Raw genomic sequence first — 14769 nt, 5'->3', positions numbered from 1 at the left:
TTCAGTGAGCAGGAGTTGGGCTGTTTGTGGCTCGGAACGCGTTCCGGCGAAACTTTTGTGACCCCGAAGTTGTTGGCAACGACTTCGGTACCTGGTAGCAGTGGAGAGTGGGTCCTAAAAGTCGCTGATCATTTCCCCTTGCCGCTCCAGACCCGGAGCGGGAAGGCCTCCGGAGTGGGGCCCATTGACAACCTCCCGCTCCGTAGGTAGCCTCGACCAGGACCTCGACAACAACCTTATTTCTCTTCCGCCGACCCTGCTTAGGTACTTCATGGATGTTGGTCTAGCTCCCGTTGTTAGTATGACGAATTAAGGAAGGCAAGATTTTAGATTGATTTTCAAATATTTCGAGTTGTACAAAATCCCGGCCGAGCAGACGACGAACCACGGATCTTGACCACCACGCCATGAACCTCACTGTCCGGTTGAAGCATCACCCCTCGCGTCAAGAGAGGGGCCCCGAGTTTGACGGAGACAGTCGAGCTCTCAGCCAGACTTGCGCTTTTATATTGTTTGTCTCCCTAGTCTTCCTTTTGATGCAGCACATATTAGTTTCCACTGATGTTTTGTAGTCCTCGGTTTATCCCGTTCCAAACGATGCAGTGAAAACCATGGATTGCAGCGGTAAGTGTCTCGAGTCTGTGGAATCGCAATATCTTCAGCATGAGACACTCGTTCGGATACCAATCGAACGCCTTCAGGGAACGCCACCCCTATTCTCGACACTCCCACCTTACCCTCCCAGCATGCCGGACTTCAACACATGGGTTGAGATTGATGGAAACCCACGTATACAGTATTCGCATTTGTGCGGCAACTCTGAGGCCCAACACCTCACCAATGCGGCGAGGGCCCCCAGCTGTCGGACTTCCCTGTCTGCACCCAGGCACCTACTTACTCAAGTACCAGGCTTCTGGGGGCATATGCAGAAGGATGTTGCCGTCGATTTGGGCGTCGGGTAACGTTGTTGTAGACTTTTAGGGGATGATTATTGATGTTGTCATCCGGGTAATCGAGCGTACAAGCGCCGCGCTGTCAGCATCTAAAGATGATAGGTCTATATAGGAGAAAGAATAAGCTTTGGTCTGGCCTCCCTTTGCTGCCTCGGGATACCTCTAAACTTCTGATGAGACGGCTCGTGGATGAACCGCGCTGGGCTACAGGCGACCCCTGACCGCTAACTGTGTGACCCCACCCCCAACTTTCGGTGCTGTCTTTGGCACTTCTGTGCCCTTTTCCACCCATCATCCCGCCTTCCCCTCGCCTTTTTCGATCTCGGTCTCGACCGAACAAGTTCCTGGGCTGGTCAGAAAACAACTGCCATTCTCACACTCGTTCCACTGTTCCTTTGGTGATATCATTCATCCAACTGCGCAGGTCCTTTCGTTCTGTTTTTAAGAGCACAAACCTTCTTGGATACGAAGACATCAGGGCAACACACGATATCGAATTAAACAAACACTCGATACGATACCCCGAGCACACCAACTAGCTTATTATACAATGGACTATACAAACCCAGCATACTTCGCCGGCGTCGGCACCCAGCCGCCGTACCACTTCATCGGTATTCCTCCCCTCACCCCTTCGCATTCAAACTCGGCCGCTTCGGACGACTTCAACGCCTCTCCACAGGTGAGTTCCATGCTTTTGATTCAGATGGAACTGGAAGAGAGAAGCGGGTGAAAGAGCAGACTCTTGGGGTTGCTGATATATCGCTTCATATGGACCCGAGTGGCATTTCCTTTGGCGTTCCTGCGTTTCTCAGCATGCCATTCATGTCCCTCTCTGCACCTCCCGGCCCGTTAGCGCACGACCTTCCCGGGCAATCGAATGGCTTACACATTCCTTATTCAGGAACTCTTCGACCAATTTCCGAACGCGCTTTCACATGACCAGTTCCAGAACTTCGAGGCGTTTGCTCAATTCAACACCCAACCATCAACTTTCGCCGGGCCCCCGACTCCTCCGACCCAGCAACTTCCTCCGACCGCGCAGCCCATCAACGGTGCCATACACCTTCAGCATTCAGCTGACCTGCTACAATCCCTCAACAATGCCAAAGGAGAGGCGGCCGATGAAGCCCGAGCCCGCAGACAGGGCTCAAACTCGGATGAAGACGAAAACTTGACGCCCGCTCAGTCGAGGCGGAAGGCCCAGAACCGCGCCGCGTACGTTACACACCGCCTCCCTTACTGTCTGCTCTCCTGTCCTATCTTGGTGATCACGGGTCAGACAAGCAGAGGAACCCTTGAATCACGCCGTCACACGTCTCACGTACCCTTTTGTTCCACGTTGCCTCTCTCTTTCCCTTTCCTTCCCAAAGGCTGGACACCACAGATCATCCCAAGAAGTACCTTGGCTAACTCACTCCCTCCCAATCTCCAGTCAACGAGCCTTTCGCGAACGCAAAGAACGCCACGTCAAGGAACTCGAGAACCGTCTCCAACAGCTGGAGGAGGAAGCCCAGTTGACCCGGTCAGAAAACGAGAAGCTGAAGCAGGACCTCCAAAAGATCAGCACCGAGAACGAGATACTGCGGGCGACGTCGCTTGCGGCCGCTGGCGCTGCCGCCGTCGGGTCTCCGCTAGGGAGCGCTGGGACGCCGATGACGACGGGCCCCATGTCGTACAAGCCGACGGACTTCTACTCGAACCTGCTGGAGAATCACAACGAGAAGACGCCGAGCCACCGGGTGGTCAAGAGCGAGAACGGGGAGCGCCTGTTGGCGGCCGGTGCGGCTTGGGACCTGATGCAGAGCCACGAGCTCTTCAAGCGCGGGTTGGTCGATATTCAGGCTGTCAGTGAGCTGTTGAAGGGTCAGGCAAAGTGTGATGGCCAGGGCCCTGTATTTGAGGAGAGGGCCATTGTGGAGGCGATCGAGCAGAGCGTGGCAAGTGGGAGCGACGAGTTGCTATGAGACGGTGGCTCCCGAGAGCTGCGACCGAGAAGCATGGGGATAGGTGCATCCTGGACGGAGATACCCCGGCAGAAGCACCGTATAGGACGACGAACAAGACCGGGTATATATCACGCGAAGGAAAAGGGAGACACGAGGAAGCAAAAGATGGGCAGGGATGAAGAGAGTGCATATCAAGTTACATACAAGCATATCGAGGGCTGGGTGGAATATTGGATGAATGGGTATTTGTTTTCAGTCACGAAGCCCATACCTTCGTCAGTTTGACAGGTGTTAAAGGGGGTGGGGGTATCTTGGGGGCAATTATGGGAACCTCACTTGCATTTGTCTTGGAATAGCGGAGTTGGCTTATCTTTTTGGAATTTGTATATGACCATGTCTTTGACCTATAATCGATGAAGAACAAACATCACAAGATGGAAACGCCAAGGCTATAGCCTATATATATCGCTTGTTTGGTGCCTAGATACCTCTCTCTTTCTATCTGCCGTGAATGTCTAAAAGAATTCGAGCCTCCCAGATCCCACTATTTCAAACCATGGACCAGACTTGAAAGCTCTTGTTGACCCATGGTATCTTCATACGTTGTGCGTAGTTTGTAGTAATAGCAACCGGAACATGGTCCCTGAGGACGCCACGCTAAACAACGCTAGAAATACACGACGTGGTTTCTATCGTTTGCGTATGTGCGTGTTTACCCATTTCCTCCTCTTCCCTTTTTCGTTCTCTTGAGCCTAGCGGCAAGTCCCTCTCTTTCTCCCGTCCCTCTCCCACCTAACCAAAACCCACTCCCTTCCCGGAAGTATAAAGAAAAATGGGAAAGCAGATAATCATCATCATGTATCGTATATATCCGTGTATTCGTCATAAAAAGAAAAACCAGGGACGAAGGGCAGTCACCTCTTATCATGTTCCGAGTTCGGAATGTCATGATAGGGACATGGTTCGTATATATCGGTGCTCCGATCGGTCGGACTGGTCTGCCGGCCAGCACGGTTGTCCCCCATATCCTTGTTTTATCCTCCTCCTCCATCCTGTATCCTCCGCGCGCCCTCACTCGTTGCGAGGTGGTCTATACTCTTGTCGCTTTAGGCCCGCGCCGCACTGCCTGCCGTCAATCATTTGCTTGTCACCCTCTTAGCTTGTCCGATTCCATTCTCCATCATATCAACTCTCTTCACCGTAAGAGATTGACACAATCATTGAGCCTTCTTCTCCTTGCTTCCCTCAACCTGCTTAGACACCTTGGGATCATCTTGGCCCTCCACATATGGGTACTTGATAGTCAAGCACCAGATGTCCAAGTAATCGCAGATAGTGACGATGACGTCCGCCACGAAGCTGCCGTGCACGCCAACCGCCATTCCCAGCATGCAGAACATGAAAGCAACCTGGTAAACACCGTCGCCCAGCGCCGACGGCCAGCCGAGGTTCTTGAGGCCGTCGGGCGCGTACGTTTGGATGACGGGGCCGAGGGAGTCGAAGACGCCCAGGCCGAGCGGGATCACCATGACGTTCCAGTAGGGGAAATCAAGCTTGACGAGATGGGCCGTGATCATCTGCCCGACGCTGTAGGCGTTGACGATGCCGGCGAAGAGCACGAAGGGCACCAGGTGGCCGTGCAGGATGTTAGGCTGCAGGTACAGGTAGGCGACCACGAGTGTCCAGGTGGCGAAGAAGGGGAAGAGACCGACGAGGGCGTAGCGCGAGCGGTCGCCGCGGGCGCGGCGGGCGCGGATCACGTTGCGAGCGGATTCGACTGTGTTGTAGACGAGCACGACGGTGCCCTGGACCATGTACCACTCGGTGAAGGAGAGGTTGTAGAGCCAGCTAGGCAGAGTCAAGGCGGTGGTGCCGAAGGTGAGGGTCTGGGGAACGCCGAGGGTGGAGAGCATGCCCTGTTGCCAGAAGGAGGCGCCGCCGAGGTAGCCGGTCAGGGTGTAGACGCCCACGAGGATCAGGATACCCTCAACGGGCCCGTTGACGATGCCGAGGGTGAGCGTCTTGGTGTGATACTCATCCCAGGTTTGGACGTAAAAAGTCAACAGGGAGGCGAAGACGGTCGCGACAGTGTACCAGCTTTGGCCCATGTTCTGGGAGGCGGCGAAGATAAGGCATTCGAGAGAGGTGTTGAGGGCGTCGACGCCATGGTCGAAGAGTTCGCCGAGAGGTCCGGACTGGCGAGTACGGCGACTGTAGTGAAATTCATGGTTAGTTTATCTTGTTCCCATAGATCATGCACTTGATAGCAGAGGGACAACTCACGCTTGGGTGCCGTCAACGGCATCAAAGGTCTGGTAGAGGAACAGACCGGCGGCCCAGCTGTAGTAGACCCAAGGCGGGCAATCCTGGTCGAGGGTAGGGTTGTACCATAGCAAAGTGAGGAAGTTGGCTACAACAAACATAAAACCCGTGAGCGTGATCAGGTTGGGCGCCATGCTCATGGGGAAGAGCTTGATGACAACATTGGTGTAGAATGGCTTGAGGATGTATTTGGACGTCAAAGAGTGGTCGACGGCCGAGTACTTGTATTGCCGCAAGTTCGGCAGCTTCTCCTGTCGCACGTAGACCATCTTGACTTTGGATCGAGGATTTTATATTCGTGGCGTCTAGCGATCCAGTATGTCGTGAGGCTTGAATGAGGCGAATCTCCGCGTTGGGAGGTGGAATATCGCGTGAAGGCCAGAAGTCCGGATGACTGATAACGATTGTTCGTCCGGTATCGCTCTTTGGTGTTGCTACCTAAGCAACCTAAGCTTGCGGCCTTGGAAGATCAAGGCAATGGGCCAATGCCTCGTTCAGGCTTTCGTTGAAGACAGTCTGCTCAGAGGTGCTTTCGCTGTGCAAGGCGCAAGTTGAGAGAAGGAAGACTGAGGGAAATATAGGGAGGGGACAATGATCCGAAAGTAAATAAAAGAAGAAATGTCGAAGCCGGAGAAGGAGAAAATAAAGTGGATCTTTTATCAAAAAGAACGGGGATCCGGCATAGAGTGGAACACTTTCTGCGCGCGTGAGTTGTCTTTCCCCTCACGGCCCCCCTCAGCAGCTTCCCTTTGTTTCGGCAGGCTCAAAGCTGAGCAGGTTGGCCTGGTGCGACATATCACCTTGAACGGGACATTTGCTTGTTTTTCAAGATGTTGTCCAATGTTGTTCTTGCTTGTTATGACGCGCCGCACTTCGCGCCATGTTGAAAGGAGGTCAACGTCGCACCTTTTGTTTTTTTCCCTCGTGTGACTTTACGCTTGTTGCGGCCCAGGTCCCGGCCACTTGGCCCAACCCCAAAGCTTGCGTCATAACCCTTCCTTGCACAGTGAACCCTGATACCTACTAGCCCCTCCGTCGGGCCCTAACCATGATTAACAGGGGCAGCTGACAGCGGAGATACGCTATAAATGTACGGACCAGATCCATTTGCGAAGGAAAATCATCGAGTGTGCAGACAGAGTGCGGTTAACCAAATGACCTTGAGTAATTATTGATACATTGCTCAGGTTTGAAGCCATGGAGATCATCTCCAGCAGATCGCTAGAGTTTATCAGTCTCAACCAGTGTGAGGGATGCAAGATCGGGAAGATTCGAGACCCTGAGATTGACCTTATAAACAGGACGAACCCTATGATCAGATATATCATAGTCTTGTTCATAGTGTGAGCAGCCATCACGAGTCATACAGAACTCTCATGCTATCCAGAAGAAAGAACTCCGTAATTTTGTCTTTCTCTACCAAATAGTATGACGTAAGTAATAATAGAGTACTAAGTTTGGGGTAAAACGCCATGCGGACAACAAGCTAACACCAAACAACCAACATCCCTCAAGTTACCAAGGTCAAGGTCAGAGCTGATACCTTGCCCGTTTCATTAAGCTTTAAGCAACAGACGCCACTACCAAAGCAGCCACACCTTCCTCCTCGCTCCTGACAGTGATCTTAGTAGTAACACCCGACTTAGCCGAGAAGGCCATACGGACGTTGGCAACCACTCTGCCGCCACTGACAGTCTTTCCGAGGAGCTTGAGCGTATGTGTGGTCTGGTTAAGGGGCACATCTGTTCCCTCAAGGGGTTGTAGCGACAAAGTCTTTGCTAGTTGTTCGGTTGCGTCTGTAGAATGTTAGTAAATGGGTTTGGCAAGAGCCAAAAACCAGAGAATTACGTACCTGCTATGCTCTTCATGCTGCTGAGCAGCAATGTCTCCTCCGCCTCTTCCCCAGAAGCACCAATCTGCTCCCAAATGTGCGCAAAGTTGCTGGCAAATACGGGAATGACATAGTCACTTCCCGCCAGGTCAAACTCGGCAACCTCGTACTCGTCATCGTACCCGGTTTCTTCGGGCTCACCGGTGCTGGGATCGATCTCCTTGCTGGTAAACTTAAGGACGTTGGAGAAGGTGCTAACTGGTAGCGAACCCTCACCGCTAACCTTTCTGAATGCCACATACACCTTTCCGGGAACACCGGTCTCGAGCTTTTCAGCCTGGATAATGAACAGCTCCTCAAGCTCCTCTTCCGAGGGAGTAGCTACGACGGAGACGTTCTCTAATACGGTGTCGGGAAGAGTGTTCTTGACCTCGTATTGGAGCACGATATGCTCCTTGAAAATATGCTTGACAACTCCAACGACGTACTCGGTCTCCGCCTCGGTCAACTCTACCACCGGCGACGACTTGAGGACGGCGCCAAATTCCGCCATCTCGGGGATCTGCATCAACTCCTGCGCATACTTTTGCGCAGCCGCCGACGCAGATGCAGCCGCCTCGGCACTGGTAGGAGCCGCCTTGGTTGGTCCGACCTTGGGTGGCTTGAGAGAAGGTGTCGTAGCAGTAAGCTTCTTGGTCCTATCCTCGGCATCTGCTTGCTCGCGGGTAACGACAGGGATATTGGAGATATCGAAAGGCGCCTCGAATGTCGACCTGTCGTCAGAAGTAACATACGTGACAAGCTGGTGCTCGAAAAAGGGCAGCGAGAACATGCTGTCTGTTGACATGTCAGTATACGATCGCTTCCGGCGAACAGTAACAGAGAGCATGCGATAACTTACCATTCTTGACAAACCTGTTGGCAAGCTCATCCTCCTCCTTCATAAGCTTGAGGTTCAGCGCAGCACGATCGCGAACCTCGTCATCGACATCATCCAGACACCTGGTAAGAAGAACCTCCACGCTGCGCTTGACTTCAGGATCCTTCTGGCCGACACCAAACTTGGCGAGGGCAGTAACCGCCGCGGCGCGTACAATGGAGTTCTCGAGGACCACCCGGTTGTAGATGTATCGGATATACTTGGTGGGCTGAGATGTCTTGGGTCCCTCAAGACCGAGGAGGTGAAGGACACGGACTGCCAACTTGGTGAACTCGCAGTCTTCGATAAATTCGCAAAGGTGAGCGAGGGCCTCCTCCTTGGATTCGGGGACGAACTTGATGAGGTCGAACATGCTCTCCACCACAGCGCGCTTGAACTCATAGCCGCCCTCATCGCGCAAGATACCACTCAGGAACTGGAGCATGCCGGCCTGCTTGCTGGGGAACTTGAGGCATAGAGTACGGATGGCTTCGACAATCGTGATCTTAAACTCGTCAGTGATTTCAGACATGAAGCCAGAGATCTGCTTCATCAGGCGATCCACGCTGGCCTCATTTCCGGTCTTGAGTAGAGTAGTAATGGCAAACGTAGCGATGGAGCGATTGCTGTTGGAAATAAGGAGCTCAATATCCGGGTTGCACACGGCAACGGCCGCCGGCTTGAAGGAAGCGAAGTTGTGAAGAATACGAAGAGCGGCGAACTTGGTAACGGCGCGGGGCGAGGTAAGGAAGAGCTGGAGGACATGGACTGCCTGGGTGACCTCAGCGTCGGTGACGTCCCGCATATCGCAGATCGCCTTTGCGGCCTCGAAGTTGACCATTTCGCTCTTGTGCCTGAGCCAGCCATCCAGCAGCTGCATCATGGGCTTCCTAAGGTGCGGGTCTTCGTCGGCCAGATGGGCGGCAAGACGGACGAGCAACACGAGAGCGGCGGGGTTCTTGACGGCCCCGGGAGCGCCGAACTGCTGCACCATCTTCACCAATGCCATCCTGTCGTGCATGCGCATCTGATAGAGCAAGCCAATGGCGTGATACTGGGTCATGGTCGAGTTGTTGATGGGCAGGTCTCTAGAGGAAGATCCGAAACCGAGGGAGAAGCCGCCGGTCGACTTGGTGTTAGCTGCCGCTTCCGAGGTCTCATTCTGCCACCGTTTGACCACGTCCTTGGCGACGGGGAGAAGATGATATGATGATACGAGGGCGGCAGAAGATACTGAGGGGTTTCTGTCGACAATGGCCGTCTTCATGACACGCTCGATGGACTGTACTGTGGTGGCCTGCAAAGTGTCGGGTTAGCTCCACATTGGATAGCCATTAAGGGGTCGAGGGGCGCGTTGCAGGGGCTCGGGGGTGGCCGCTTACATCGATGATGCGGCAAAGGGCGCGGATGGCATTCGGACGGTAGATGGCATCGGTGCTACCGCCAGTGTCCTTCATGATGGTGCTGGTAACCATAATGATATCCTCGGCCGAGTTGGCCAGCTCCTTGATGACAAGGTGGACCATCTGTCGTAGGCTGGCATCCTTGTTCTGGAAGAGCTTCGAGATACCGAAGAACAGCGTCGTCGCCTCGTTTGTCGGGAATCTTTCGCCGGTGTAGAGAAGGAGGGCAATCTTGGTAAGGAGGATACGGCATTTGCGCGGCTGAATGGGGGAGTTGTTGAAGAGGCGGGCTGTATGTCGAACCGGTCAGTCTTGAGGAGGTTAGGAGCTAAGGGCCACGACGACAAGGCCTCAGCTGTCAAGGTACTCGGACTCACCCTCCTGGAAGACCTGGGTCCGGTCAACCTTGACCAGACCCGTCTCAGCATCCTCGTCCTTCTTGCCGTAATTCATGGCGGGCAGGGCGACGATGGGTGCTGGAGGTGTAATGTGGATTTGGGAGACCCAGGATGTTGTTGTTCAGGTAAGCAAGTCGAGGCTAGAACAATAGAGGTACGAAATAACGGAGTAGCGGCTGCAATGTTGCCTGTGCGGCGGTGCGGCCAGCAAATATCCCCAACTCGCGACGTTGCCAATTCCACTGCACAGTCGAGGGGGAGTCCACTGAGGTGTCAGGGAGTCCGTGCTCCACGCTGCCAGTGCACCTGAGAGGCTGAAAGCCCCCCGGAAGGAGCCAATTGCGAGCTTCCATGTGCATCATCAACCTCAAGGGGTGTTACAGCGCACAGACCACTGGTTGCTATGTATACCTACAGTTGCTTCCCTCCTCTTGAGTTGAGTATCGAGATCAGTCACTTGCAAGATCACACGGAATGATACTCCTTGAAGCAGACTTTCCAGTGTTCGACCTTCCATGGAATTTGTGATTTTGAAGGAAAGTGGGACTGAGATCTCGAGTAATAACCACCATGAGGATACAGCAGCAGTGCTAACACTACGTCTCAACAGTCTAACATTACGCTATCTCCTGTTTTCTATCGATACTCCTGAATCTGTTCGTACTAAGCTTTACACCCCAAACTCGGACTAGCTGGCCGCCTTTCTTTGTCGGCTTGAATGCCAGCTTGGTCTTGACTACCTTACTCAGAATGCATAATCGTGAGCCCTTTACGTTGTTGATTGTTTCTTCCAACGGTGGCCCCAGTCCACACTTAAGGATAGAGTTGGTCCGATCATCCATTGCACCCATCTCTTCCGTTTCGTCTTCTTCAGAAAGAGCATAAAGCCTTGCCTTGGCTTATAAAACATAATTTGTTTTCCCATATGGTTGCTTGCTCGCTTTTGGGCGTACCCGTAGGCACAGCTTCCTATATTACTCTTCTGCTGCGTCCCTCACCTGCGTAGCATCAGCGATCAGATGCCCAAATGACCCTATGATGTGGAAGCAGCTTCGATCGCTTCTGCGTCAACAGGCACCTCAGCTGGAACCATTGCCGAAACCTCGGGTTGCGCCTCAGTCTGTACCTCCGCCTGTGCTTCGAGTTGCATCTCCGGTTGTTCCTCGCCTTGTACCTGCGCTTGGTCCTCCGCTTCTGCGGCGTCTGCTTGCTCTTGCATTGGCTTTTGATATTCAGTGTTGATGGGGATTCCGTTCCGTACATCGGCTTCCTTGCGGTCGGGATTCTTGCCGCATGCAATCACGGCATTTTTCTCTTTCTGACCCAGCACAACAAGATCAAACGACCGAGGCAAAATAGCATCAACCCTATACCAAGCGTGTCAGTAACGGCCAGGCGAAGTTTCGTAAGCAGGGTGCCAAGTCACTCACTTTAGGAAGTCCTGCTTTAGCAACCGAGCTTTGTCTCGCAAAGCCTGCTGGTCACGAGGGCGCACAAAATGAATCTTGCCACTTTTTATGTCCTTCTCGATGACGCTCCATTTGCACTTGTACGCATCTACCGCCCTGACCAACGTCTTGATGTCGTCGCGAACCCAGGGCGACCGAGACTGTGGTTCTCTGGCTTTCCGGTTAGCTGCCGAGAGCTCCCTCGTGCGTTGCGACAAGTTCTCCAAGTCGAGTTCGACCTGTGTGTCGGTGAACGGTGGATACCGAGCCACAGCGGCGACAGCGGCAGCGGCAGTAGCGGCGGATGAAGACGGCGTCCCAACATCCCCCATTGCACCCTCTGCGGCAGGAATGGGGACAGTCGGCTTCTTACGACGGGTCCTTGGCTTTTTGGCTGGTGGTTTGCCCGCATCTGCTCCATCGACTACACCATCATTATCGCCCGGAGAAGCTCTCTTAGGACGGCCTAGCTGGGCGGCAGATTGTGCGTAAATAGTGCCGTTTTGAAAGGCACCCGGATGACCAGGGTACGCCAAAGGTGGCGATTGTTGAGCGTCGAAGCTAGGGGGATATGGGGCGCGCCCAATTGGGGGGTAACTGCTCGATTGGAGTTCGTGGCCTCGTCCGAGTGTATCCTGGGTTGTCGAAAAACTTCCATCTTGTGGTTGCGAAGCATCGCTCTCCGCTTCCCGATCGATCTTCATGGTACGAAGAGTAGCCATATAATCCAGCTGTCTTTGCCTGTAACAGATATCATATTAGCATAAGACCATGTAGCCTAGGAGGTTGTAGACAAACCCAGAGACATACCCAGTATCTGCCAGTGCTTCGCTCTCCAACTGAGACTGAATTTGTGATTCCACTGCCGATGGATCTGGCGCGCCATACTGTGTAACTGGGTAGGACGGCCCCGGGGGCACAGGTTGTAGTTGTCGTTTGATTTCCTGGAAACAGGCCTCCAGGCTATCCCTAATAACCCGTAGAGACCTGTGGGGGTCATACAACTCCCTGAGTTGCTCCAAGCAAGCATGAAGAGCGGTGTCGTCGATGGATTCATTGGGCAGGTATTCGCAGATCGACCGCAGCCGTGTGATATACTCTTCCTTGTGCCAAGGGTCGCCGTTGGGGTCAATGCCCGGAACAGATTTCAGCGGCAAAGCATCCTTGTTGCCTTGTTTGAAGTCCTCCACTGCTTCCACACTTGGGATCTCTTGACAGAACGTATCCGCCAATATTTCCGATCGGCTTACGGGAAGCTGGTTCTGCGCCTCGAAATTCTGGAGGGTGAGCATGAACAAAAGTGTCCGGATTTCCACAACTTGAGTCATGATGTCTTCTGGCTTAAGGACCGCCGAGTTCTCAACTCCATCCACTACCAGAGACTGGGCAATTATGTCATCGCAGACCTGCAAGTCGGCCAAGTCGTCCTCGGCATTACCCTGCTGGATCGCATCAATTCGATCGAACATAGTAGCAAGGTTGGCGAGCGTCACAGTCTTGCAGGCGTCAGAGCCGGCCGGTGAGTTAGGGTCGACTTCCATGGTCGACAGAACGTGCTTGAGGTTGATGCTAGGTTCGCTGTTGTTAGAGATATAACGTAAGCGGTACATTTCGAACTCTTCTTCCAAAGCTGCCTGCTCATCAGGGTCTCTCTGTTGAGCGTCTATTGTGGACAGGAAAGCGAACAGTTTGTCCGCCGAAGCGAAGAGAAGTGGCAACATACGGCTCATCAAGAGCCTCTCCTTTCCCCTCTTTTCCGGAGTTCTGCCCAACTCGGAAGCTGTGTGAATGGATACCCCACGAGGCGGGGCACCAGTGAGTGATGTTGAAGTGCCTCTACGAAGGGCGAGACCTATTGTAGACGATTAATATGAGGATTCTTGGCAAACAGACCATGTGCTCTTACTTGGGGTTTCTGGTTGAGAGGAGAAGGCGTCCGTCCCAGAGACACGTGTAAGAACGCTATTAACGCTCACCATGCTCCCAGCACGGGCATCACGGCGCGTGCTTCGACGAGCAACTTCAACAAAAGCCTGCTCAGAATCCTTGCTTTGGCCTTTCGGGGCTGGGACCGGAGGAGGAGGCATCTCTGATTCCTGAGTACCAGTGATAGCTGGATCAATCTGAGCATCCTGGACCTGCTGTTGCTGTTGCTGAAGCTGCTGCTGCTCTGCCTGCTCCCCTTGAGGAGGTGGCGGAGATTGCTGCTGAAGACGCGTGGCCCGCCGAACAGCAACCGTCGTTCCCTCGGCCGGTTGCTGTTGCCGCGTGCCAGGACGACCTCTCCCGCGTCCCGTCATTGTTCCCCTCAATGATTCTCTGAGCAGCACGTTTCGTGAGCTCAACTGTCGAGGAAGATAGATGGAAATGCGCGTGCTTGTCGTCGACGACAACGAAGAAGGGTTGGGGTTAGGGTTCAATCCGCCGCGACGAAGTTTGTTTTGAGATTTTTGCTGTGACGATTTCGGGGTTGGAGGAGGGAGGCCCCACCACCACACAGGCCCTGGTCTTTCACGTGACCGCATAGCAGCGTCGTCATCCATCCAGGGGGCATTGTTACCGTCCTGAACCGCGCCTTGCAGCGGGCAAGCGCAACCTCATGCCGTAACCTCTACTTGCCTGTTGTTCAAGACCGAGATTTCGAGCAATGTGAGTTCCTACGTCCAACAATCAACCAGACATTTCAACATAAGTGATTGGTGTCGACTTAGCTAAGGTAGGAATGCCCAGAGAGGGTAGAGGGATACTCAAGGCAATGGCTCCACTGTACGTGTTCAAGGGTACCTCTTCAGTGCACCCCGGATTTCTGTTTTCTACCTGGACATTCAGAGCTCCGAACAGACTTCGACCGACCGAACCGGAAGTTTTCATGTCACAGTACTCAGGTAGCTATGGAGTTACCGCGGTTTTTCTGAAGGGATGTTGGACAGTGGTATTCAGAGTCCACAGGACAACATCGTGGCATTCACTCCCAATCAAGAGGGGATGCAAGGTTGTACATACTGTACACACATGATCGTCTGAAGAGGTGTCAGACTGGTAAGAGGTGAATCTAGACTCCCGGAGACTGAGTCGCTGGAAAGGCCCAAAGCAAAAAGTGTACCGACTACCGGGACCTTTGAAAACCGCAATCTTTCAAATATCTTCTGCCCCAGCGTCCAATTCTATTCATGTGTTAGAGTGATGGTAGTTTCCACGAGACGAGAAAATATGTTCGTCGGGAGCCGCATTCAAGAAACACTAGCTGCAACATGAGCATCCGTTGTTACAGCGATCCGCAAGGAGTTTCAACCATACCTACATACAACTGGCTGGCTGGTGATATGGCCTCATGGAAATAAACTCACATCACGATATAACCAGAATCTTGGGCAGAAGTTTTTACTGTGTGTCCATATGATTCTGACGTCGCTATCTCCTTGCCGGTAGTTCTTAGGTTCTCCAATAGTCTTGTTTGGTGGACGTCCGGTGTCAGTTGGAGGTTTACCCCTGACCTCTGATGATGTCTAACATGCACTAACGGCTGTCGCAGCCGAACAGGCTGTA

General features: G+C 53.3%; 4 protein-coding genes across 4 annotated transcripts; 1 reads left to right on the top strand and 3 right to left on the bottom strand.

Moving 5' to 3' along the window:
* Positions 1-1108: 1108 nt before the first annotated feature.
* B0H65DRAFT_448919 (uncharacterized protein) lies at positions 1109-3355 on the top strand. Its single transcript, XM_062825929.1, has 3 exons — positions 1109-1635; positions 1858-2171; positions 2389-3355. Exons 1-3 carry the CDS (start codon positions 1504-1506, stop codon positions 2918-2920), a joined length of 978 nt encoding a protein of 325 aa, XP_062685946.1. The 5' UTR covers positions 1109-1503; the 3' UTR covers positions 2921-3355.
* A 764-nt stretch (positions 3356-4119) lies between these two features.
* Positions 4120-5493, bottom strand: B0H65DRAFT_543880 (CDP-alcohol phosphatidyltransferase-domain-containing protein; the record flags this gene model as incomplete). The annotated part of the gene is made up of 2 exons (XM_062829254.1): positions 4120-5113; positions 5186-5493. 2 exons carry the CDS (start codon positions 5491-5493, stop codon positions 4120-4122), a joined length of 1302 nt encoding a protein of 433 aa, XP_062685945.1.
* Positions 5494-6683: 1190 nt separating this feature from the next.
* Positions 6684-10067, bottom strand: B0H65DRAFT_17522 (adaptin N terminal region-domain-containing protein). Its single transcript, XM_062821430.1, has 5 exons — positions 9755-10067; positions 9357-9667; positions 7957-9271; positions 7077-7892; positions 6684-7020 (listed from the first exon to the last, which is right to left on the bottom strand). The coding sequence occupies exons 1-5, from the start codon at positions 9828-9830 to the stop codon at positions 6788-6790; spliced, it is 2751 nt and encodes a 916-aa protein (XP_062685944.1). The 5' UTR covers positions 9831-10067; the 3' UTR covers positions 6684-6787.
* A 741-nt stretch (positions 10068-10808) lies between these two features.
* Positions 10809-13523, bottom strand: B0H65DRAFT_413672 (uncharacterized protein; the record flags this gene model as incomplete). The annotated part of the gene is made up of 4 exons (XM_062823858.1): positions 10809-11142; positions 11206-11964; positions 12034-13075; positions 13130-13523. The coding sequence occupies 4 exons, from the start codon at positions 13521-13523 to the stop codon at positions 10809-10811; spliced, it is 2529 nt and encodes an 842-aa protein (XP_062685943.1).
* Between the last annotated feature and the right edge of the window lie 1246 nt (positions 13524-14769).

Source organism: Neurospora tetraspora (assembly GCF_033439725.1).
Source record: "Neurospora tetraspora strain CBS 560.94 chromosome Unknown B0H65scaffold_1, whole genome shotgun sequence".
In the NCBI taxonomy this organism is placed as follows: Eukaryota; Fungi; Ascomycota; class Sordariomycetes; order Sordariales; family Sordariaceae; genus Neurospora; species Neurospora tetraspora.
The sequence above is the reverse complement of the archived record's forward strand: the minus strand, read 5'-3'. Positions and strand labels throughout refer to the sequence as shown.